The 26,066-nt window shown below is 34.9% G+C and overlaps 2 protein-coding genes across 2 annotated transcripts; one reads left to right on the top strand and one right to left on the bottom strand.

Annotated features, from left to right (window-relative positions):
- The first annotated feature begins 9,416 nt into the window (after window positions 1-9,416).
- Window positions 9,417-13,693, top strand: LOC133830701 (nuclear transport factor 2). The gene is made up of 9 exons (XM_062260739.1): window positions 9,417-9,639; window positions 10,286-10,471; window positions 11,022-11,325; window positions 11,423-11,658; window positions 11,749-11,929; window positions 12,175-12,299; window positions 12,408-12,470; window positions 13,010-13,073; window positions 13,159-13,693. The coding sequence occupies exons 2-9, from the start codon at window positions 10,286-10,288 to the stop codon at window positions 13,401-13,403; spliced, it is 1,404 nt and encodes a 467-aa protein (XP_062116723.1). The 5' UTR covers window positions 9,417-9,639; the 3' UTR covers window positions 13,404-13,693.
- A 265-nt stretch (window positions 13,694-13,958) lies between these two features.
- LOC133830702 (uncharacterized) lies at window positions 13,959-15,143 on the bottom strand. Its single transcript, XM_062260740.1, has 2 exons — window positions 14,950-15,143; window positions 13,959-14,593 (listed from the first exon to the last, which is right to left on the bottom strand). The coding sequence occupies exons 1-2, from the start codon at window positions 15,079-15,081 to the stop codon at window positions 14,171-14,173; spliced, it is 555 nt and encodes a 184-aa protein (XP_062116724.1). The 5' UTR covers window positions 15,082-15,143; the 3' UTR covers window positions 13,959-14,170.
- Window positions 15,144-26,066: the final 10,923 nt, after the last annotated feature.

Here is a 26,066-nt window from a genome sequence, read left to right as displayed (position 1 = left end):
ATCAATGGACGACTTAAGAAAAGATTTCTGTAAGAGTATATCTATAACATAAAGAGTGCAATTCTGAATTTATAGTGGAGTAATATCAGAATTAATAAATTAACTATTATAATTAAAGAGTTTAATTATTTAGTTTATTTATTGGAGCTTAATGTTATAGGTCCATGGTCCCCGAAATGGCTCAAACAAACACTGACAAAGGTAAATACAAAAATGGGCAAAAAATGACTTATGTGATAAGTAAAATATTTTTCTATGTATCAAACATAATTATTGTGTAATTATGTGTAATTAATTAATTAAGAATTAATTAATTATTTGATATAACAAAAATATAATTAATTTTGAATTAATTTATTTTTGGGATTTTTGGTATTTAAATAATAATAAAAATTGGGAAAAAATCACATGCTATCACAGGCATGTGGTACACGTGTGGCACAGTGCAGGGGCACTGTGCTACACGCATAGGAGAGTGTACTCAGTCTCTTGATTCCACAATTTTAGTTATTTAAATATTAAATAAATAACGAGATATTTTAATATGATTAAATTATTATTATTTAAATAAAAATGAATTTGTTTAAAATAAAAAATATTTTAATATATAGGATATATTAAATATAGGATATCAGTTTTACACAGAACGTAACTTTTTAGGGATAGAAAAATATCTATGAATCTCTCTCAGAGAAAGAGAACAGTGACATAAACAAAAGTCATTGTTCTTCACAAAACCTAGGTCCAAAACTTTATCAGATCTCATGTGTTGAGAACATCTGATAAATAGTTTATTGCCTATTATTTGTATAGAGAGCCCACACTCGTTCTTTGTGTGCCTGAGAACATTTTGGAAGATCTTGGTGTGAGATCTCGAGGATTTGGCCATACGAAAATATAGCAACAAGGAAGGACCTGAGGTAATTTTTTCTATTCATGTCCTTGATTCAATATATATATGCATGTGAAGAAGTAGATCTAGAAATCTTATGGGATTAATCTAACAATTTGATTGTTGTTCCGCTGCGCATAATCTCTGATTTGATCAATAAAAACCAACAATGGTCCAGTTGGAGATGAAGCAGAGCGAGGAGGCTCGCCAAGAGAATGAGCAAGCTGATGAGATGTTTGCAATCACTTTTGACGATGCCATTTACATGGCCTGGCTCTAGGACAAGAACATGAATCTCCTCCTCTATCCGGATCCGACTGCAAAGAGGACTGAATTCGAAGCCAAAGAGAAAGCTGATGTGGCGCTCCTAGTTGGGGACCAATAAGGTGAGAATGCTTTGGAGGTCCCGGATCAAAACGAAGCCCAGGACTAAGCCTTTGTATTTTAGTTAGGGCTTCCTTTCTGTTTTTGTAACCGAATTACTTTTATGGACGCGGATGCGTCCAAGACAATTTTTATTATCTGTATTGTTATTATACTAGTTTTTTTCTGCATAATGGTTCCCACTTTATATTCGTTTATTTTTTCTTCTAAATTCACTAAGTGTTTATCACTCTACATGAATGAATCCAGGTTGAATATTGAGTCCTGGTTCCAATAGTCAGGACCATTAGGGGAAATAATGTAGAAGGTATTTAACCTATCACGAGACCTATGTTCGGGTCTTGACGGCCTGGACCGTCTTGGACTTAACCAATATAACTTAGCTGATTTATCCCGAATTTATTGTTTAGGTTCCAACAGCCTGGACTGTCATTGATTTTTTAGATATGACTTAATTAATTAACTCGTTCTGAACCCGAGGTTCGAGTTCCAACGACCTGGATCGTTAAGAAGTTAATAACTATCTTCTTACTTAGGGCTGTGCAGAAACGATCCGATCCAATACCAAACCGACCGATCCAATGTCAACCGAGCGCTAAAAATTGGATATCCAATCATGATTGGATTGGATCGGATGACATTTTTAAAAATCCAATATTGGATCGGTCGGTTCTTGGATGACATGTAAATCCAATGGATCCAACCGACCGATCCAATCCAATAATGATCCAATACCATCCAATTAATATTCAAATAAAAAATATATTATATATTTTTTTTAAAGTTAAAATATATTATATTTTATTACATTTACTGTTTACATATATTATATTTGATGTACTAAACTTTTTTATTTAATTATGATGTATTATTGTAATTTTATGTTGGATTCCTACAAATTATTAAGACTTATGTTTTTAATTTTATGTTGGATTCCTACAAATTATTAAGACTTATATTTTTTTTTTTATATTAGATTTGTGTTGTAAACTTCTAAATCATTACAATTAAATATTTTTATTATTTGGATGAGTAATTAGTGTTTTTATAATTGAAATAATATATATTTTTTTAAATCAGCCTAAATAAAGGTTTTAAAAGATCGGATGGATCCGATCCGATCCAACGGATAACCAATGGATGCATCCAATGGATGGAACCGAACCGATCCAATCATCCATTGGATAGGATCGGATCGGTTGGTTCAAGATGATTGGATCGGATCGGTTCCAAAAATCCAACATCCAATTGGATGATTGGATCGGATCGGATCGGATGAGCTTAAAAACATTGGATGTCATCCAATGAACACCCCTATTCTTACTTATTTGTTCTGACTCTGGTGTTCAGGTTCTAATGGTCTGGACCATCATAGATTAATTGATTAGCTTATTTCGAACCTGAGGTTTAGGTTTTAATAGCCTGGGTTATTTATAAGACTAACTTTAACCAATTTAAACCTAAGATTCACGTTTCCATGGTTCTAGGCCATTGTAAGGAAACACATGAATATGGATTTGGTTATCTGGGACCATGTTAGGTCTGGACCAATTTTTAGGAGTTGGGTTTTGAACCCCCAAACCATATAGGTCCAGGTTAGGATTGGGCTTTAATCCTTGCATCCTTTTAGGTTTTGAACCCCCCAAACGATGTGGGTTCAGGCGGGATTGGGTTTTTAGCCTTGCATCCTTTTTGTTGGGAGTTGGGTTTTGAACCCCCCCCCCCCCTGGACCATGTGGGTCCGGGTTAGGACTGGGCTTTGAGCCTTGCATCCTATTGGGTTTTGAACCCCCCCGGACCATATGGGTCCGGGTTAGGACTGGGCTTTGAGCCTTGCATCCTATTGGGTTTTGAACCCCCAGTCTATAAAAATCTGGATCTGGACTAAGCCCCGAGCTTTGCATCCTTTTTGGTTTTTAACACTGGACTTGTATAGATGGCCTTACCCCCCCAAGTGACCAAAGAGTGTAGTCTTAGGTCACTTGTTTGTGTAAAAATTGAAGACGAACATTAACTTTTTCTTTCCTTATAACATTTCTTATGATATTTTGTATACGTTAGCACGAACTAGTCTAAGTGGGCTACTAAGGGGATCTTGGGGACAGGATATGTCAGAGTAGTGGCAGTATTGTTTCCTAGGAACAGTGTACGTTCCGTGTGTACCCTCTTCTGTAGGTTAGTTGGGGAGACCAATTGCTAGATTTTGTGGGGACAAGTTAAAATAAGGGAAAACTAGGCTTGCCCTATCTAGCGTCTGGTCCGGGTTTGTTTACTAATGTCCTGGTTCATTTACCGGAGTCCTAGTTTGTTCACCAAGACTCAAGTTCATTTGCCAATGGTGGACATCGTGACACTGAAGATCTCCCCTGGATTCTTGATGAGGTCCATCTCCAATGAACAGCTAGTCTGCCACCTTAATTAGCATCCCGAAGGATGTAGGTTGGTCGGGGTCAAGAAGATGAGTCAGACTTGCATCTTAGTCCCGGTTCCTTCATTATGCTCGCGCCCATTGAATGTTGTTGGGCTCGATGGTGCTTGGGCTATTAAGGTTTCCTCCTTCCCCGTAAATTGGGCTCAAGATGGGCCCGAAACTCTTATGAGAGCCCACGGACCCATTGGGTCATGCCACATGCCACGGGTGGAAAATAGAGATAACAACTGGCAATGACTTCAAGCATTTGGAACTCTTCACATCTAAGCTTCGCAAAACTTTTGCACTTAAGGACTTGGGACCGATACACTATTTTTTGGGAATTGAAGTGGTGCGAGACTCAACTGGTGTATACCTCTCACAAGGAAAATATGTCACTGAGATGCTAAATAAATTTAATATGCTGAATCTAAAACCATGTCCTACTCCTATGACAGTAGGCAAGCCAATGTCCATTGAAGATGGTGAATTGCTTACTGAGCAAACAGCTTACAGAAGTCTTATTGGAGGAACACAATATCTAGCTCACACTCGACTAGACATCTCCTTTGCAGTAAACAAGTTAAGTCAATTCTTGAAAGATCCAAAAACAGTACATTGGTCTGGTGAAAAACAAGTTCTCAAATATCCCAAAAGGACAATTCATCATGGGCTGCACATTAAATATAGTGAGAGACTCTCCTTGACTGGATTCTCTGATGTCGACTTGGCTTGCTGCCCAGATGACAGAAAATTAGTTGTAGGGTATTGTGTATTTTTGGGAGACACACTTGTATCTTGGTCATCAAAGAAACATATTGTGGTTGCTCGGTCTAGTACCGAATTAGAGTATTGTGCGTTAGCACAAGTAGCTGCAGAAATCTCATGGCTAGAGTCTTTACTTCAGGAACTTAAATTTCCTCTTCCTGCATCACCCATAATATGGTGTGACAACATGAGTGTGAGTTCTTTGGCATCTAATCCAGTTTACCGTGCCAGGACCAAACACATAGAACTTGATGTTCATTTCGTGCACAACAAAGTGTTGGAGAAGAAGCTTGCTATTCGGTATATACCCTCTCATGATCAGATAGTAGACTGTCTAACAAAAGGGCTCGCTCATTCAAGATTCAAGTTTCTGAGTGACAAACTTAGTGTGACAGATTCACCCCTTCTTTTGAGGGGTGGTGTAAAGAAAGATAACATCCTGCTTCCTGGTCTACATGTATCAGAACCTGCTCACTCACACATCAGATAGTACCAATTCTCTCTAAAATATTCTTAGTCACTAAAATACAAATTTTGTTATTCTTTCATGTAATCATTTTTACCTTTTGTGCTAATCTGTATAGTGACACATGTATTCATCAAAGTGGTTTACCTCTCTCATTTATTCAACTTACCCTACATATAAATATGACAGTATACTCTAGCCTCATTCTCGAGCTGAGATTTACAATTACTCTATTCCAATTAATTTCTTCACTTTATGGAAGAACCATGGTACTTTAGTAACCACCATGATGTGCTAGACTCACCAACAGTTCGACAAAATGTCACAATGGATTCTCTTACTACTTCAACATTTTGGATGCTAGTGCATAGGCTTCTTTTTCTGAGTGACAAGAAATGGAATTTGTTGAGAGTACTATTACACTTTGTTGCTTTTTTTTTTCAGCCCTCATTACCATTGAAGAAGTGGTTCACTCTTCCTACAAGATCACTGAAGCTCTACATAGATGCAGTTTTTGCCTCCTCAAATGACAAGGTTGACGTTGGGCTGTTTTACGAGATTCTGCAAGGGTTGTACCTACAGTTATGCCTAAGGCCTCTCTTTGTTGTTTTAAAATAGAAGATATGGAAGCGACAACTTGCTCCTTGATTTGCAACAAACACCTAAGTACTTGAAGCTAATTTTTTCATTAGTTGCAAATGGAGTCATTCAAGGCTTTACTCATCCCAATGAATTTTTCTTTTATCTACTAATAGAAATCTAGTCTGATTGGAGGATATTTCACCTTCAATTATGTATGTTGTATTTCATCTTTTTTTATTATCAATATAACACCATTTTATCTTTTAAAAAAAAAATCTAAAATTTCAAAGATATATATATATATATACTAGGTAGAAGCAACGTGCAATGCACGTTTGTTTAATTTTAAAATTGTAAACATTGTCTATAATTTTAATAAAAACTGGTTCACTATTTTTTTAATATATATATAATAGAATGAATTACAGTTCTATAATATTTATAAATATTTATATCAATAATCTTTACATATATGACATATAAACATAACATTGACGTAGATATATATATATATATTTACATGACATATTTATAAAATACAATAATATTTATAAAGAAATTTATAATAGAAATAAAATAAGAATAGAAAATGTCATAGTGTAGACACTAATATACATGCATCAACTATTTTTAGTTTCAAATATATCTCGCAATGTCTTTTGTTGAATTTGATGGAGAAAAAAAGCTCAAATCACTTGAAAAAAAACAAACTATCACACAAATATATAAGATAAAAAAAATGATATATACGCCTTTATTATTTTTAAATAAATATGATTTAATTGTTTAAATTATCATAAAATATTTTTAAAATATTATATTTTAATTTATTTATTTTTGTTTTAGTTTTTTAATTTGGTTGTGACAACAAAATATTATATATTATATGTTTAATATAATATTAAGTTTAAGTTTAATTAAATTTTATTTAAGTTATTAAATATATGATTTTATTATTTTTAGATAATTATCATTGTAAAATATCTAAAAAAATATCCTATTTTAATTTCTTTAATTATTTATTTATTTAATTTTATTTAAGTTTAAGTCATGTTTACAATCTACCGTTAAATATAAGAATATTTCGTTAAAGTTAACGGAAAAACATAAAACCCTTAAAACCAAAAAATTTCGTTATCTATACACTTTTTTTTATATAGAAGAAATATAAATAAAAAGTATTTTGTCAAAATTGATCTATAATATTTGTATATAAACAAATTAAAAACACGCACACAAAATATGTATTTAATTTTTGTTAAACTAAAATATACCAATAAAAGACACATAAGAAAGTGTGCTTTCTTTTATCGCATTTAGATTTTAAATTTCGAATTTATTTATAAAATTAAATTATGAGGAGATAATTTTGTTATATTTGAAAATTTGGATTTTTTTTGTCAGAATATTTGAAAATTAGGATTGAATTGTCTAATTTTGTTCAATTGAATAAATTTTTGTTACTATTTATAATTTAATCTTTTAAATAATTTTCATATGGAAATTGCATTTAATAAAAAGTTAAAATAACTTAATTACTAATCGATAATATTATAGAACGTAAATTCAAATTCAAATTCAAATTACTAAGTGTGAGTTAAGTGATTTTTTATTTACTAGGTAAAGCAACGTGCAATGTACTTTTGTTTAGTTTTAAAGTTATAAATATTGTCTATAATTTAAATAAAAACTGATTATCTGTTTTAAAAAAATATATCATAATGGAATGAATTATAATTATATAGTATATATAAATATTTATATCAATAATCTTTACATATATGACATCCAAATATAATGTTAACATATATATATTTACATAGTTACATGACATATATATATATAAAATACAATAATATTTAAAATGAAATTAATAATATAAATATACAATAATATACATGCATCAAATATTTCTGGTTTCTAATGTATCTCACAATGTTCTTTGGTGACTTTGATAAAGAAAAAGAGTTTCAATCAATTGATAAAATATAAACTATCACAGAAATTTATAAGATAAAAAAAATGATGTATGCCTTTATTATTTTTAAATAAGTACAATTTAATTATTTAAATTATCATAAAATATCTTTAAAATATCATATTTTAATTTATTTATTTATTGTTTAAGTTTATGTTTGTTCTAGTTTTGAATTTGGCAGTGACAACAAAAAATTATATATTATATGTTTAATATAATATTAAGTTTAAGTTTAATTAACTTTTATTTAAGTTATAAAATATATAATTTTATTATTTTTAAATAATTATCATTGTAAATATCTCAAAAATATTATATTTTAATTTGTTTAATTATTTATTTATTTAATTTTAAGTCATGTTTACAATCTACCGTTAAATATAAGAATATTCTGTTAAATATAATAATATTTCGTCAAAGTTAACGGAAAAAAAAAAAACCTTTAAAATCAAGAATTTTCATTATCTACACATTTTTTTATATAAAAGAGATATATTATTAGGATGAAAATAATATAAATATAAAATATTTTATAGGGCGAAAATATCTTTATATGCTTAGAATTTATAATAATAATAATAATTATTGGAGAATGTTTTGAAAAAGCCAAATAAATTTCTACATATAATCATATCCTATGCTAATAAATATCAACAGTAATAAATATATATAATAAACAGTAAATTGCCATCATATATAGTCACGTGAAAAAGCCAAATATCTACCTACGTACATTATCAACAGTAATAAATACATATAAATCTCTATACTAGTTTTCTTTAATGGCAAACATAAATTGCCATCCCTAAACAAAGCATTTGACCCTTTTTTCTATTTTTTTAATGTATTGAATAATCTTTTTTTTTCCATTTCTTGTTTTGGTAAATAATAAGATAAAAATCATTATTTTGTTATTTTTTTGAATTCAAAAAAATTATTTTATTATTATTAATTTAGAACGTGAACATATGTATAAAAATAATTTTATAGTATAAGTCGCTTATGCCATATATATATATATGTAAAAATAACTTGCATGCTTAATTTTAAAGATATAAAATATTATCTATAATTTTAATAAAATTTAGCTCAATCTTTTTTTTAAAAATATATATATATATATAATAGAAAAATCTTATAATATATATATAAATATTTATATTAATAATCTCTTTATATAAGACATCTAAACAGAATCTTGACATAGATATATATTTACATGACTATATGGCATATATATAAAATATAATAATATTTAAAAAGAAATTAATAATAGAAATAAAATAAGAACAGAAAAATTCATAATGTAAACAGTAGTATACATACATCAACTGTTTTTAGTTTGTAATATATCTCACAATATTTTTTGGAGAATTTGATGAAAAAAAATATTCAATCACTTGATATAAAAAAAAATGATGTAAGCCTTTATTATTTTTAAATAAATATAATTTAATTATTTAAATTATCATACAATATCTTAAAAATATCCAATTTTAATTACTTAATTAATTGATTTTTGTGTAAAGTTATGTTTGTTTTAGTTTTTTAATTTGAGAGATACAACAAAAGATTATATATTATATGTTTAATATAATATTGAGTTTAAATTTAATTAAATTTTATTTAAGTTATAAAATATATGATTTTATAATTTTTAAATAATTATCACAGTAAAATATTTTTAAAATATTCTATTTTAATTTATTTAATAATTTATTTATTTAATTTTATTTAAGTTTAACTGAATATTATTTTTAAATATAAAAATATTTTGTTAAATATAAAATTTAATAAAATAAAAAAACATTTAAAATCAAGAATTTTCAAATATTATAGACACTTTATTTTACTTAGAAGAGGAATAATTAGAGTAGAAATAGGTTTACGAAAAGAAATATAATACCGAAGACATTTTGTTTTGATGTGTTTATTTTGTTTGTTCTTTAACGCTTTGTGATCTCTCTGTCTCTCTCTCACTTACTCTCTCACACCAAAGCATTCAGAATCTTTGCCCCTCTACTTCCAGTTTCGGCTCTTCCTACGCTTTCTTCGGACCACTTTTCTTCTTCTTCTTCTTCTTCTTCCGCCACCTCAAGTCCTCTTTCCAAACCACAGATCTCTCTCTTTGTCTCAAGCTTCAGATCAGTCCCAAGCAGGTATCTTACTTTGAAACTTTTTCTTTTCATTCCTTTATTTTATATATATATATATATATTTTTTGGTTTTGTCTGTCTTCTTTGATCTGGGTTTTCTGATTTGAATGTTATCTTGCTGATTGATCCGTCAGTTTGTTGGGTTCAGAAGTTACTTCCTCTTTTTTTTTTTGCTAATTGGGTTCGAGGGTCTTGGTGGGGTTGTCGTATTTTTATTCCGTTTTAGGGCTCTGATCAGATTTTAAATTGGTTATTATATTGAAATTTTCGTATCTGGGTCTGCTTCTGTTTAACTATTAATTCTTGATTTTGTATATAAATAATTTCTATTAAGTTTATTGGAGGGAGGTGGAGTAATGTGGTTTAGTGTATGTCTGACACTAATATGTATTTTTTTTGTGTAATTTTTTTTTCTTTAATGCCAAGGGAATTTCAAAGGGAAAAATGTATATTTTGCCTATTATTTAGCATCAATGAATTCGTACTATGTGTTCATATCTTGTTTATTAATATTAAGGTCAAGTTGTTACATTGATTTTCCCTGCTTAGTCAAATAGAAATGGCATTCACATCTTTTATTCAATTTTTTACTTTTATGATGAGACCTTATACAGTTTACTTATGTGTTGATGTTATAATTTTTCTTTAGATGGCAATGCAGGAAGCAGCTCCTGTCTCGGCTCCTAGCGCCCAAGTCGTTGGCAATGCGTTTGTGGAGCAATATTACCATATCGTTCACCATTCTCCAGAATTGGTGCATCGATTTTACCAGGATTCGAGTTCGCTCAGCAGGCCAGATAGTGATGGCATAATGAAAACCGTGTCAAGCATGCAGGCAAGTATACTTATAAGCTTGTTCAATCATTTGCATAGAATTTGAATCTCAACTAGTGTTTTTATAGGTGACAGAAAGTGTACTTATGCTAGTATCTCAAAAACAGGAAAATCTTTGTCAATATCCCCAAAACAGAACAAACTTACTTTGATACTTCATGATCACTGATAAGGATAATTTATTTCCATCTAGTAGTACTATTTGCTTGAAGTTGACAGCTTTTTTGTAATATAATTCTGTATACTACCCTCTGTCAGTGCATGAAGTAGCTGTTGGATCTTGTCTAGATGTGTTGAGTTTTCATACTATTCTTTTCTCTAGTCGAGTAATATATCAAAATTTAAAGTCTCCTATTAAATGTTTGAAGATCAGTATAGTTTATCATGATCCTTTTGGAGCTACCCATTAATTTTTAGGTCATGTGTCTATTTTAATTTGTTCCCCCAATAATTGTTAGGTCAAGTGTCTCTTTTGAATTTGTTACCCCTCCAAATTAATCTTTGAGAAAAGCTATACATCTATTAACGGTGTATTTTTCTTATTTGAGCAGTCAATAAATGAGACAATTCTGTCCTTGAAATATGAAGACTATACAGTGGAAATTAAAACTGCAGATGCTCAGGAGTCACATGAGAAAGGAGTGATTGTTCTAGTGACTGGATGTCTGACAGGAAAGGATAACGTCAGAAAGAGATTTACTCAAACGTTCTTTCTTGCTCCTCAAGACAAAGGATATTATGTCTTAAACGATGTATTTAGGTATGTTGAGGAGAATGAAATACCACAAGTCATCTCTATCCCAGTTAGTGGTGTCGATGAAAGTGCTGCGGAAGGTGCATTGGCAGCAGAACCAGGTTGACATTTTTATTCCTTTATATTTCATTTATGGCTTGCTATAGCCTTATTTTGGAATTTCTTGTTAATTTGAAATGGGTTCTATCTCCTTTTCAGAGCCTACTCATGCTCCTGATAGTCTTGTGGTGGAGGTGGAGCGTGCAACTCCATTGGAGGAGGTTGTTAATAACGTTCCTGAAGTTTGCAATCCTTCAGATAATGAAAATGGATCTGTGACTGAAGAAGAGGTTCAACAACCTTCTACTAATTCCAATGAGAATCAAAGCTTTCCAGGCGTTGATTCAATCCCGGAAGCCCTAGAGGATGCTCCTAAGCAATCATATGCATCCATTGTGAGTCAATGCTAATCTTTATTAATTCCCTTCTGAGCACCTTATGTTTTCTACCTCTTTCCATTTCTGACTGTCACTTAAACGTTTTAGTTGAAGGTAACGAAGGCTAATACAAAACCAACTTCTGTACATGTTGCTAACCGGACTGTCAGAACAATTACCACAAACACCGATCAACAATCTGTTGGTTCTACAAAACCTGCTTCCACAGTGGAGGCATCTGCTCCTAGTGGCAATGCTGCTCCTGAAGGTGATAGTTTGCATGAAGAAGGTATGTATTTCTCTACTTTAACCTTAAGGATGAGTTTTAGAGCTTCAAATATACTCTTCTTTTAAGAGTTATTTTTTTATCTTCTCATTTTCATATATAAAAGAAGGTTGAACCTAGAATAGTAGGCAGACACCACATTGATCTAGGCAGTAAATTTTTTCATAATTTTGTTTGTGGGATTCATGTCTACAAATTCTAATTTTTTTCGGATAAAGTTTATGAATTTGTATTCTTGTAAATTGTAGCACCTGAAGGTCACTCCATATATGTGCGGAATTTGCCATACGATGCAACAGTTGAACAGCTGGAGGACGAGTTTAAAAAATTTGGCCCTATTAAACATGAAGGGGTCCAAGTTCGAAGTAGTAAGGTTTGTCTCAAAGAATATGATGCTATTTCAATCTTATTTTCTTGATGTATAAAAAATACTTTATTGATGTAGCACTTGGTGATAATCTTTTTATTGGTTTCTTTGCAGCAAGGTTTTTGTTTCGGTTTTGTGGAATTTGAAAATCTGACTTCAATGCAAACTGCCCTTGAGGTAATCTTACAAACACTGTGTTAATGTTAATCTACTAACTACTTGTGTCTGGCTAGCAAATAAATATTTTTACTGGGTCATATAGGGTCCTAATGTTGTTAATTAAGGTTTAGGGGTGTAAAGAATTCAGCCAAGCAGAACAAGAACTTGATTGGACCCTTGTTGTAAGCGGGTTTTGCTTGAATTTGGCTAAACTGTTTACAGAATTAGATTTTCAAATTCAAGTGATTAAATTGTTAAAAGTATACATTTTGCCTTAAATGCTATGCACCGAAATAATTAGTAACTTTGTGGTTCGCATGATGATTTATCTACTGTTTATCTTTACTTCTGCATATGTTATGCGAGGGTGTGTAAAATGTTTGGCCATAAAATGATAATTGTTTTTCTATTTATTGAGTCTTTGGTAAGAATAGACTACAACATCATCATTATCTGGCTTTAGCTCGTGTTATTTTTCATGTTAATGCTGATACTGAATTACATTTGGAGCTACTATCTTATATCATATTACTCTCTCCTTTCACTTGAAACTGTAGGCTTCACCCATTACAATTGGTGATCGGCAAGCTGTTATTGAAGAGAAAAGAACCACCACTCGAGGTAGAGATAAAAGAGTGCTGTTTTTTTTTAAGGGTGATGTAGCTTTCGGGTTTCACCCATGTTAATAAGTTGTTATTTGTTTCAGTTAGTGGTAGTGCGAGAGGTAAGTATTCTTCTGGAAGACCTGGGTTTCGGTCTGACAGTTTTAGGGGTCGTGGGAACTTCAGTGGTGGTCGTAATTATGGAAGAAATGAATTCAGAAACCAGGGTGAGTACTCAGGGAGAGGGCGAGGGTCGGCCGGGCGAAATGGAGATGGTTATCAGCGTAACCAGAATGGAAGAGGTGGGCGCCAAGGTGGGGGAAACCGCACTGCAGTTGCTACTACTTGAAACCTTGGTGGAAGAAAGGGGATGGATAGGCATTTTTTGAATACAAATGAGGGTCATTTATTTTTTTTTCCTTTTTTACATCCTTTTTTTTCTTTCCCCCCTCTGTTTGGATAAATGAGGGGTAGATTAAGATTTACATTTTGTTTCCTACTGCAACTTTCAACTATTGATGTCAAGATTACTAAGATATTATGTTATTTTTTCCCTGGCATATTTTATATAAGGCCTACTTGGCTTGGAGAAAATGAGATTATGGAATGTATTCTTTCATAAAATATGATGTTTAGCCACTCGTAGTCCCCCCTCCCGCTCACTCTCTCTCTCTCTATATATATATATATATTCACGCGCGCGCATATACTTCTGTGTGTATCCATGTTTGGGCTAATGATTTGATAATGCTCTCTTCTGTAATGTTATTGCTATGAACATATTCCTAATGTTGATTTGGTCAGTTTTATAGCAAGCTGGCTCACTGGCTGAAGTCATTTTACTTGTTTTGAGTGGTTCTATCATTTTGTCTTGCCATCACATGCTGAGACTGCTAAAGTACTATTTAACAATATCAAAACTCTCATATTAGTTCATTTATTACAAGTGGAAAAAAAAATTACACCCTGCCATAAGATGTACAGACTCTCTCTTTAGGCACACCATGTAATTTGATAGAACTCATATTGTAATGAAATCTGATGCTGTTTCTGTTCAGATTTCTTTCTACAAATTTTGGTTTCACTTTGAGACCTTAAAATAGCTGATGATATTAATCAATTAGATCTTTGCAAATTAGATACAAAATTTGATGCAGCAAAAGCTGCAGAACCCCCAACCACAGCGAGCAAAACAACAACAGCTTGAAGGGCTACCTCCCAAGGGTATTCCTCAGGCACAAGGTAAACAAAAGAAGGACCCAAAACCAGTAACACTAAGCTGAGGGTCAACAATGCCCCTGGAGTTCCTGGATCTGTGGCTGCTGATAAGACTCCCAATTCCTCTGCCTTTGACAGCAGCCCCAGCTTCTCTATTGTCGACAGCGAGAGCCCGGCCTTCTCGGCCGCAGACAACAACCCGGCCTTCTCGGCTTTCGTCAGTAGCTTCAGCTGCTCCACCCTTGTCAGCAACTTCACTGGTGGGGTACTTGTCAAAGGGCTACTCCGGGGACCCTCTCCTAGAGGGAACACAGTTGAATTCTGCATTGTATTGTAATGGTAACCGCCATCAGAAGTAAACACTTTTAGCCAACATTTTCATTTTTTTGTCTCGCCATATTTGGAAGTGATAATTCAATTAACTAAAACTAGTTCATCATAATTCAATTCTTGAAGGCAAACGCATCCCTCATCTTCAATTGTTTTCTACTCAGAGAGAGAGAGAGAGAGAGAGAGAGATCATATGTTTGCTTTTGTCGAGAAACAAAATTAAAAACCAATATATGTAAATATATCTACTTATTTTTGGTTATATAGCTTAGTAGAGTTGCAGAAAGCAGTGTTATTTTTTTTAAACATTTAGCAGCAAAAACAGACATGGTTGAGGATGAACTGACCTTCTTGGAGCTAACAGTTCTACTAGCTGCAGGAATAGGCTTCTGGGTAGCCATGGATTTGATCAGAAGGGGAGAGAAAGAAGCAGACTTCTCAATTATTGCAGTACAACCAAACAAGGCCTTAGCAGCCATTCTCTCGCTCTCTCTCTCGCTCTCTCCCTCTGGTTTACAGTGGCTGAAAAGTTTTGGGTTAGCATGAATGAATGATAGACAAGAGGAGTCATGGATTAGCTTTCCAGATTTTTGGGCTACACGTGTCACTTTCTTGTTGGATACTTATGATCGGTTTGCTTTCATCACCATCAGTATTGAAACTTGAAAGGGACTGTTTTGGAGCTCCACAACTTTCTTTCAGAGGTCGTTTGTGGCTTTGGGTTAAACATATTTATTATTCAATTTTGTAAATTGATAAACCCAATTTTTTTTGAAAAAAAATTACAAAAATCCAAAACAATGGGAAAAAAAGGTGAAAATGTTTCACTCTCCATCCAATATTTAATGGTTAATTAATGAATAATTTTCAAAGATATACTTTTGTTAAGTAGTTGAAATACATTAAAATACTAAGCAAGAGAGATTTCATTTATCTAAAAAGCTTATTATCTCAAAACAATATATAGGTCAACTTAAAAAAATTGGGACCACCATGAAAAGACCCCAAAAATTTAGATATATTTACAACAAAACACCTCAATCATGGAATTCGAGAAATTGAGTTCAAAAATTCCACAAGAATCTCCAATTGACTGACCTAAAAGCCCTCTAAAAAGTAAATAATATTTACAATTATAAAAAATATGGTTATTTGCGGCAATAATGTCTATGTAGTTAAGTTTGTTGCACTTAAATACTTATGTAAAAATTTTTGCAGCAATAATGCATACCGTTAATGTTTTGGTGCAGTCGTTGGTCCCTGAGCCATTAGGGGTATATATGATACACATGGCACGACCCGATTGGGTTAAATTATTAAAATTTAAAACAAAAACAATTAATGTTTCTGGTTTCTAATTTAAAAAAAAAAAAAAAACTGATCGTGATTAATTAATATAACCAAAAAAACTGATTGTCTAAAACCAAAAAATCTCAAAATTCCATACCCAAAAAAACGATGAAGCTTTCCCCCTGACCACACCCAGACGATCCACCCCCGACAGTATAGCATGTGAACCCACTAGAAGAAAACTTGTAATTCCTTCGAATTGGGGGTTAGGGCATCTTTTGCATCGGGTTAATGGAGATTGAAAAAAATTGTCATTGTCGACCACCAAGGCCAGTGGTAGAAAGAACGACTTGGACAAACAAAAATCCTAGGCGAAGATTCAGAACATGCAACAAGTATCGGGTAAGATTGGTCTCCATTTGTTTTTGTAATCTGATTCATTGAATAAATGGTTATGGGTGTTCACTAGAAATTTTGTATGTTTTGGTCAACTCAGATTCATGGTGGGTATAATTTCTTTGAATTGATAGACCCTCTAATGTGCCATCGAGCAAAGGTGGTCATCCCTGGACTACTAAGAAAAATTGGTGACCTTGAAACTGAAATCACATCCCTAAGTACGACAACTGACATTGGAAGTCATCGGCAATGCAGTGGTTCTTCAAATGGATTTGAGACACAATCTCATAACCTTCAAAATGTTGGAAGAGAAAGCTGTGAAAGTTGTGTTGAAAGCAGGGGTAGAGTAAATGATGGAGGTCGAATGCAGTGTTACTACTTTTTGAATACTATGCATTTTGCTGTAATTCTATTGGCTGTGGTTATTTGGGCTAAAAAATCAAAGTAGAAGTTGTTGGTATTGTTAGTTTGTTTTTGGGTAATCTTCATGTGCAGTATTGACAATGACAAAGCTATTGCACCCTAGGCATTGATTTGTAATAAATTTTGTTGTAAAATGAAACCCTGAATCAATGTAATCCATCTTGGTCTATTTTGAATTCAGTATTCTAGTTTATGTATTTTGTGAAATAAACATGATCAACAACTAGTTACATTCATTACCATAAGAGATAGGTACAAAAATATAGGCCTAAAAAGCCAAATGTATCTGATCTGTACATGACCAATATCATGGCCAGCATGACCCTGTCATGACTCAAAAAACAGATATGATCAAAAGGTGATTTGTACATGACTCTAAAATAGTCAACATAACACTTCATGACTCAAAAAACAGCCATCAACCACAACATCCAAATACCAGCTTTGCATAACACATAACGGACACCAAAATACAAGATTCGACCACTAGTTCAAAATAAAATCAAAAGATGAAACTCCTTCCAGTCAGACAGTATTGGGTTGAGCATTCTTTTCACCACTAGTTCCTCCTTTAGCATGTTGTTTCAGTCTTCTTTCCGTCCTTAAAAGTGTGGCTTCAGTTGGTTTCTGCAGTGGTGGACGACCTCGCTTTTTGACCACACAATTCTAAAATAGGTTGAACAAACGAATATTTAGCTCCAAATTCACAAAACAATGATAAGCAACTAATCAATGATAAAAATTATCTAGGAATAGAAGAAAGCATAAAGTTTATACCTCAACCACCTTAGCAGATTTGCATGTTTCTCTCCTGTGGCCTGTTTTCAGACAATTGCTGCATGTTTTAACTTGTCCTGTTCTTCGAGCTTTCTTTAAAGCAGGTGGAGGTTCATCTATCTCCCTTCTCCTAGCTTTCTTAGGTCTTCCAGGCAGCTTCGTCTCAGGTGGTGGATCAATTGGGTTGAGTCCTGTCTGAGGCCACATATCTGGACTAGGCATAGGATGCACGCTCTGTTCATATGCTTTTTGCAATGATTCTTTTTTATAGAATCCGTGGACATAATCAAAGACATTACCTCCCATGAACCAGATAGTAGCTAGTGCATGGCCACAAGGAAGCCTAGATAGTTAAAACCTCCTACATGTACAAGTTCTGAATTCCAAATCGACAACCAAGGCACTACCATTGTTGCATTGAACCTGAAACTGAAACTTGTCAGACCTAGTAACCAGACAATGCTTTGCAACCTCTTTTTTCTTCTCAATTATCTTCATGTACGCCCTAATTCTCCACGGGCTATGAGCGAGCTGAGGTATGGCATAATTATTTACCAGCCACGTGGATGACACGTACCCGGAGCTGCTGTTACTAGCTCCCACCTCTTTAGCTCGAGGTAACCAAAGGCTTGCTAAGGTTACTAAGGGATCAGGTTAGAAGTATGGACACCGCGGGCTAAGAAGACCTCCAGTTCAAGGTACGAGCTTGAGTTGGCAGCTGTGACCCCTTATAAAGTCAACCACGCAATATAAACGTGCATATATCAGACATCACGTGTTTGATATATCCTTGAATTCTCGGACACGCAGCCTAAACGTGCGTGTTCAGGCACCCACGACTAGGTTGGGCCATGCGGCCCATTATCCCCCTTACCTATTGATTAGACCACACTTCATTTGTCAGGTTTTAGGAATTAATCATGAATGTCACAGAAGTGACATGATGGGTAAGAAGGTCACGGGATGACCCCCCTTGCCAACCCCCAGGTGCCCTCTCCTATAAATATGGAGACCCTGGGAGTTGCAAATGGTTGGATTCTATTGTGTAAAGAAATACCCTGTAAAGAATACCAGAAAACTAGCAATAATATTGGCTGGTGGAGTAGAAGGATTTTAGCCTTTGAACCACCTAAAAAAGTATTCGTGTCACCATTTTATTTCAAGATCATTCATCTGTTACGGTTCATTACTTAGCACTAATCCCATTCTCTTATTCTATTAATTACCTGTTGGCGAAGAACTGCGTCAACAGTTTGGTGCTTTCATTGAGAGCTTGTTAGATTGGTGCTATCACAAATACCCAACAATGGTGGTCACTCACTCGAGACATGGTAACGAGGCGGACCAACATGATGGGCAGGAGGCCCATCATGCCGCCATTTTCGATGATCAGAACCCTGAGGTTCAACAGCGGCCGGGCAAGCAGCCAATAGGCCAGGATGACACTGGAAGTTCGGCACCCTAGCCACCTAATCCGAACCCAGATTTTTATACGGCAGTAGAAATGGAGAATGCACAACTGAGGAGTCAGCTGGTGACAGCTAACCAGCAGATTCGAGAGGTGTTGGCTCGACTACCCCCTCTTACAACCGACGCTAACGTCGGAAAGAGGCAAGGCGAGACTCATAAGTCCCGCCGGGGTAATCGGTCCAGGCCTAGCCGGTCGGTCAGACCCCCGACATCAAACTCTACTCCCTCATCGCACCACCGGGAGACCACTTTTGGGACCTACCTAGGGCCGAGCAATAGTATAGCTGATCGGTCCGGACTCAACTCCCAGCTCACTTCCACCCTCGAGTGCGCCTAGGAGGGCTCGAGGGAATTCTACCACACTTGAAGAGCAACATAGTCTACCACACGATTGAACCATGGATCACAACAACAAAGATTCCTTTCAATAAACAAAGTATATATTTCAATGGACCCCACTCTGTCAATTGTATGCACATGCTTCCCAATAACATTTTTACCCAAATTTAATAATACCACCTACTATAAATCAACAATATTATCACCCCCAAAAAATTTGAAAACTGACACCCTTCCCCGCCCAAACTGCTCTATATAGAGTATCATTATCATTCTCCCCAAAAAATTGCTGCATGAACACTTTGAAAAATGAAGCCCGATCAACAGAAAAGAACTTTGGGTAAAAGAACTCTGTACAACAGAAAAGAACTCACCATAGTCAGGTGGTTGTTCCTCCGGTTGTCGAATGGTCGGCATTGTGGAGGCAAAGTCATCGTCGTCTCTTCCGTGCTGGGGTCGCTCGTCTCTTCGATCGTAGGGGGGAAAGCTTAGATCGTTTTTCTGGGTATGGAATTTTGAGATTTTTTGGTTTTAGATTAGTTTTAGAACTTGGTTTTAGACAATCAGTTTTTTTGGTTATATTAATTAATCACGGTTAGTTTTTTTTTTTGTTTTAAATTAGAAACCAGAAACTTTAATTGTTTTTGTTTTAAATTTTAATAATTTAACCCAATCGAGTCGTGCCATGTGTATCATATATACCCCTAATGGCTCAGGGACCAACGACTGCACCAAAACATTAAAGGTAGGCATTATTGCCGCAAAATTTTTTACATAAGCATTTAAGTGCAACAAACTTAACTACATAGGCATTATTGCCGCAAATAACCCTAAAAAATATACAAAAAAAAACTAAAAACATAATAATAATAAGCACCTAAATCTTCTAAAATTCTAATTAGCAAAGGGAAGTCTCATATGACATGAACATTATAGGAATGAAATAATTTTACTCATATGACAAAATGATATGAACATTCACTTATTATATCCTATTAATAATAATATAGGGAGGGATTTATCAAACATTAAATATATGTGTTGTAGGGATGTTCATTGGGTGAGTTTGTCAAGTTATAAGGAATTTTTACCCGTCCAATCAAAGAAAAAAGTTTGAACCCGTCTAATGAAATGGTTAGTTTGGTCGGGTTAACCTACCTAACCCGATTTCATTTGTCTTTTTTTTTTAAAAAAAAAATTGGTTATTTTGCTTGTTTAATTATTAAATATGATTTTATAGAGTAACATTAATAAAGACTCGGAGATAAATTAATTAAACAAAACAAGAGCTATTTTTTCTTATAAATTAATTTAAATGTATTATAAATATAATACTCTATATTAATTGTTGAAATTGTTCTAATAATGAGAAAATATTCATTGAACTGATTGAATCAACACTATGTTGGTAATTGGTTTACCATGTGCGCAGTGGAATGCACGGGGTGGTGGGCCCAGGTGTAACGCCCTGGTTACTCCAAGACCATTACTGTGGACTTTAAACGGTGCTTAACTCGCTAAATGAGTCATTTGGCTATAAACGTGCATGTAGGTACTACTAATAGGCTAATGTGAAAAATCTTGATAAAAATGAATGGATATATTTTATTTAAAACATAAAATTGTACATGGGCCCATAGAAGTGTTTACAAAGTTATTTACAATCCAAAATTGTCATTATAGTGTAAAAGTTACAACCCGCTGACCTAAGCGGAAAAATGGGGTTAGCCCCTAGTTCCTTTGAGAAACACCTTGGTCGTGGTGGTCAAGCGGCCGCATATGTACACATCGCCACCTAAGCTCTCCACTCAAGGTTGGGTGAGCTTTTCTTTCCCTTTACCTGCACCACATAACACCTGTGAGCCAAGAATCAGCAAGAAACTTATTACTGCATGTATGTAATATTAATAAATGATTATGGTAATCATTCTGGGGCTTGCAACCCTAATCAGATAGTGAGTCACACTTTGGGCTCCACACCCTAATCAGATAAGTGGCTATTAAGTCATACTCTTAATGTAAGTCATACTATAAATAGATGACTAATAAGTCTAACTTTGGATAGATGACTAATAAGTCTATCTCTAAGGCTTTGCACCCTAAGCCATGTGACATTCAGTCACCTGAGCCTTTTGGCTCTGGCTCTATGTAACTAGTCTTTAGACTAGACAAGCGCTTTTAGATTTCATTGAACTTAGGGTTGGTTAAGCATTTCATGCTTATGGTGATTAGATCTAATCATTTCGGCCTGTGTTAAACACATTAATGCTGTTCTTGACTCTTAAGCCAATACCATACGACCATTGCTCATATCACCGCTGAACTTGACTGATAAGTCACAGCTTCAGGATCAATACTAAACACCATTGCCGTTCTTTGACTAATAAGTCATTTCCATATACACATAAGCAAACCTGCTATGCATTTACTATGTAATCAATGTTAATATATAGAGCACTCAACATGCTTCATCAATAACCATGCATGTCACATACTAGGTGCAGTTTTCTTACCTCTAGTTCGAGCGTGAAATAATAAAAGAACAACCTTTGAGAACGATCAGTCCTAAAGTTCCTTAGCAGCCACCTAGTCATAACCAATATGAAATCCCATCAATAAAAATAAATAATAAATTGGTTTATAATCTAAAACCTTGCTCTCGGGGCCTCGAATCGTACTAAAATGGTTAGTAGATTCGATCTCGAGCCTTAGGAAATGGAACCTCTAGCCTAACCCTTGAAAAACTCCTCCTTGGCACAAAAGGAAGGGATGGGTCGCAACTTGGCCTAGTGAGTCGCGGCGAACCCCCAAGACAGAGAGCAATCTGTCTCGGGTACCAGGGGCGGGTGGCGACTTGGCCTATCAAGTCGCGGCATGCCTGCCTAACAGATCCCAGGGAAGGCTCTGGCTTGGGTCCAAGTCGCGACTTGACCCAGCGAACCCAGCTCCCCTGCCCATTTCTCAATTCAAACCAGCCAAATCCTTCATCAAATCAACCCAAAAATCATAACCAACCATCACCACAATATATACACCAGTTTATTAGCAAAACCCAAGCTTTAACCCACTCAAAACCACACTAAATAACCACTTCAAAGATCAAATCTCAAACTCAAGAACTGTAGCGTCCCAAATTTGCTAATAAGGCTTAGGGCCTTGATTAGCGTGTCTGGAGTGCAATATGTGATTTATTATATTAATATGTGAATTTGATGAGTATGTGATTAGAAATGCATGTTTAGGTGAATTAAATATGCATGTGGGCCCCATTTGGTTATTAGGGGCATGTTTGTAATTTTAGCCCATTGAGGGCATAAATGCAATATTTGTGTATATTGTGATCTTTACCACGTGTGAGTGGTGATATATTTGTGATGCACGATCCGAGACAGTCCTAGGGAGCGGTTTAGCTAGGAAGTCTCAACGAGACCCGATACCCGACTCGGGGCGATTCAAGGGGTATTTTGGGCAATAGACATTTTATTGGGTTATGAAAATAAATAATTGGAGATATATTTGAAGTTAGAGTGTTTAGGAGGGAATATCGGGGAAATTTACCATTTTTCCCTCGGGGACGTTTTTGGTACCCCGAGCCTTGGGAGTAACTTAAGTGACTTAAGTTAGATAAGACGGAATCAGAAACACTTTGCCTAAATTGACCCATTCTTCTCTCTCTCACTCTTGTTTCCTCTAGACTCTTCTCCAAGAGAAAACTTTGAAAGCTAAGTGGGAATTGTTAGACTAGAAGTCACAAATTGGAGCTCTAGACTTGAAGATTAGCTCAGTATTAGCTTGGGGAACTCAAACCGAAATTGAGGTAAGCTTTGAATCATGATTTTAGCCATTAAATTATGTAGTTCTTGGCTGAGTTTTAGTGTTCTTGGGTCTTTGAAGTTAAAGATTGAATTGGGGATTTGATGAGGTTTTAAGTTAGCTTTTTGTTGGGTTTTGTTGTTGAGACCATTCTAGAACTACTGTGATAGTTAAATTGTGTTGTTGGATTGATTTTGAGTTAATTGGCCGAGTTTTGATTGCTGAAATGAGGGATTTTTCTGGGTTCGAAGGGGTCGGGCCGCGGCTCTATTCTTGGTGAGCCTCGGCCCTCTAGATCAAATGGGAGGCCAGGAAGAAGGGCGGGCCGCGACGCCCCTTTGGTTGGGCCACGGCGTGTCTGAGATTTGGGGAGGCTGAGCCTCTGGTTGAGGTGGGCCACGACACAAGGCCATGGGGCTGCGACTCTTAGGGGGTTTTTGGACCCCGAGAAGGTTTTTTGGCTCGGGAACCCAAAAATTAATGCTCAGGATGGATTTTATCACCCGGATTGATAGAATTCAAGGTCCCGGAGACTAGAACTATATCCCAAAGTTATTTAAATGATTATAGCTTGATGCATGGATGTTGTTGATACGTTGTGACTAGGTTTTCAGCGAGGCTTGGACTAGGGGACTGTGCTCAGGATATTGGTGCTCGGGAAGCTTGGGACACAGGTAAGAAACCTATTGTACCCATAGAGTAGGGCATGGCCCTATAATTTGTATTGCAGGGCACGACCCTATGTGATTGTATTGCAGGGCGTAGCCCTATTAATTATGTTATGTACTTGTTTAAGTATTTCTTGATTATATGCTATGGATTGCATACTTGTGAATGAACAACGAAGGCTGGGAACGGCCAAGGCCGAGAACGGCTGGAAGCCGAGTACGGCAAGGGGCCGAGAACGGCGTTAAAGCATGTGGAGTACAAGGCCGAGTACAGCAAGGGCCGGGAGTGATATTGAGCATGCAGAGTGAAAGCCGCTAGGGTGAGACCCTTCTCAGATGCTTGGGTCATCCTCTCGATGTAGACCGCGAACCCAAGGTCTGGTAAAGCGCCTGGGACGGCATGGCCGTTATGTGTTTAGCCTGTTGGCTGATTTGTTATATGCCGATTGATAGATATGCATATGTTGATTATTTGTGTTGAAGTTCTAGTTGGGCATCGACTCACGGGTGCTCCGTGGTGGAGGTAAGAGCAAGGGAAAGGTCGACCAACCATGAGTACAGAGAGCGTGAAGTGATGTGTACATGTTCGGCTTGCCTGGCTGCCACGACCAGGGGTATTTTTGGGAGATGTTATGTATTAGCCTAAACTTTGTCATTTAGTCGACCTTAATCGTAATTTTTGAATTGTAAATATTTCTAAATATTATTTTGGGATCCCAAATGTATAACACCTTATAATTCCAATGAATGACTACATTTTCAAATTATATGACTTTTATTACAGTTTAGCCACACTTTTAACCTAAAACCTTGATTAGCGAGTTAGTTGCACATTTAAACTCACTTAGTAACGACTCTAAGGAAGTAGGGCGTTACAAGAACTAACTTAAAAATAGAGCAAAACCAGAAAAATAAAGCTTAGAATTCTTACCCCTGACTTGAATTGAACCCCTTCCAATGACTGAACCAATAACCTAAGCTCACAAGCCTTGATTCCCTAGCTTGAATCCTCAATCTTACCTCAAAATTCCAAGCCTAGAAGAAGAAGAAGAGATGATTGATGGAGAGGAAGAGAACTCTGTTTTTGGCTGTCTAATTTCTTCTACAACCAACCACCTAGTTTAAATATATCCCTTGGTGAAAAGACCAAAATGCCCCTTATCCATTTAATCCCTTTTTAAGCTACCAAGGGAAAAAATGTCATTTCTCAACTATCTCGTTAATTATAATTAACGTCCTTCAATTCCCGTTATTCCCAATATTCTCAAATAATAATTAAATCATATCCCATTACCCGTTCATTCCCGGTAATGTACTAAACATCAAATTACCACTAGACTCACCCCGAGCCCAGAAACTAACCCCGTTATGACCAAACCACTAATTTACATTCTAAGATCGTCTCATGCTGAATAGCTTGAAAAAATCCACATTATAATGTGGTCTCACCCATAAATCACCAACATGCGTAAAAATATACATATATGCTTTCAACAGGTCAAATTACGAAAATGCCCTTCAAATAATAAGTGAACCCACATGCATGCAATTATCATCATATAATAATATAACTTACATAATCATACATATAACCACATAATTGCATAATAAATCAATTATGACCCTCCCGCCCCCCTAATCCAGGCATTAAGCCACATTAGGGAATTTGGGACATTACATCAGGCATTTCAAATTTTTTTATTTAAACATAGTTTAAATAATCAGATCCATTAATGTGCGTACATTAATCATTGATATATAAAAAGATAAGGAATTTACAAGTTGTAGAACTATCATGATTTCTCTCTATTTTTGTGTATCTCCATCGAACATCCAATCCAAAGCAACCTCCAAAATACTCAGACCAAGATCTTCCAAGATGTATCTCTACACCTCAAGACACGTGTGGGCACGTAGAGTTATGGTGCAAATTATAGTGATTCTCAAGATATACTCAACGAGATCTTAAAATTTTCAGGTCTGAGACAATTTTCAGGGATAGCGAAAAAATAATACGATATAATTTTTTTCTCTGTGGAAGACTTAGAATGCTCTAGAATAATAATTGTTGGTTATCTTTCTATCAGTTAGATTTTATAAAAGAATAATAAATTCAAAATTAAAATTATAAACTAATTATTAAATAATTAATTAAATAAATAAAAATATCAAATACCTACACTACAAGCAACGCTGAAGGTATACAATGACAACATGTCGTCGCTAAAACGACGTCATTGTAGGTCTGTATGTGTAGCAATCCACGGCGACGAAAAAACGCAGTC

Source organism: Humulus lupulus, chromosome 4, assembly GCF_963169125.1.
Source record: "Humulus lupulus chromosome 4, drHumLupu1.1, whole genome shotgun sequence".
Lineage (NCBI taxonomy): Eukaryota > Viridiplantae > Streptophyta > Magnoliopsida > Rosales > Cannabaceae > Humulus > Humulus lupulus.
This window is presented reverse-complemented; position numbering and strand designations above follow the sequence as displayed.

Coding starts and splice junctions, on each gene's coding strand:
- LOC133830701 (XM_062260739.1), top strand. CDS start 10,286: ATGGCAATGCAGGAAGCAGCTCCTGTCTCGGCTCCTAGCGCCCAAGTC. Junction 11,326..11,422: donor TGCATTGGCAGCAGAACCAG/GTTGACATTTTT, acceptor TCTCCTTTTCAG/AGCCTACTCATGCTCCTGAT. Junction 12,300..12,407: donor TCCAAGTTCGAAGTAGTAAG/GTTTGTCTCAAA, acceptor GTTTCTTTGCAG/CAAGGTTTTTGTTTCGGTTT.
- LOC133830702 (XM_062260740.1), bottom strand. CDS start 15,081: ATGGCTGCTAAGGCCTTGTTTGGTTGTACTGCAATAATTGAGAAGTCT. Junction 14,594..14,949: donor GAACTGTTAGCTCCAAGAAG/GTCAGTTCATCC, acceptor AATACAATGCAG/AATTCAACTGTGTTCCCTCT.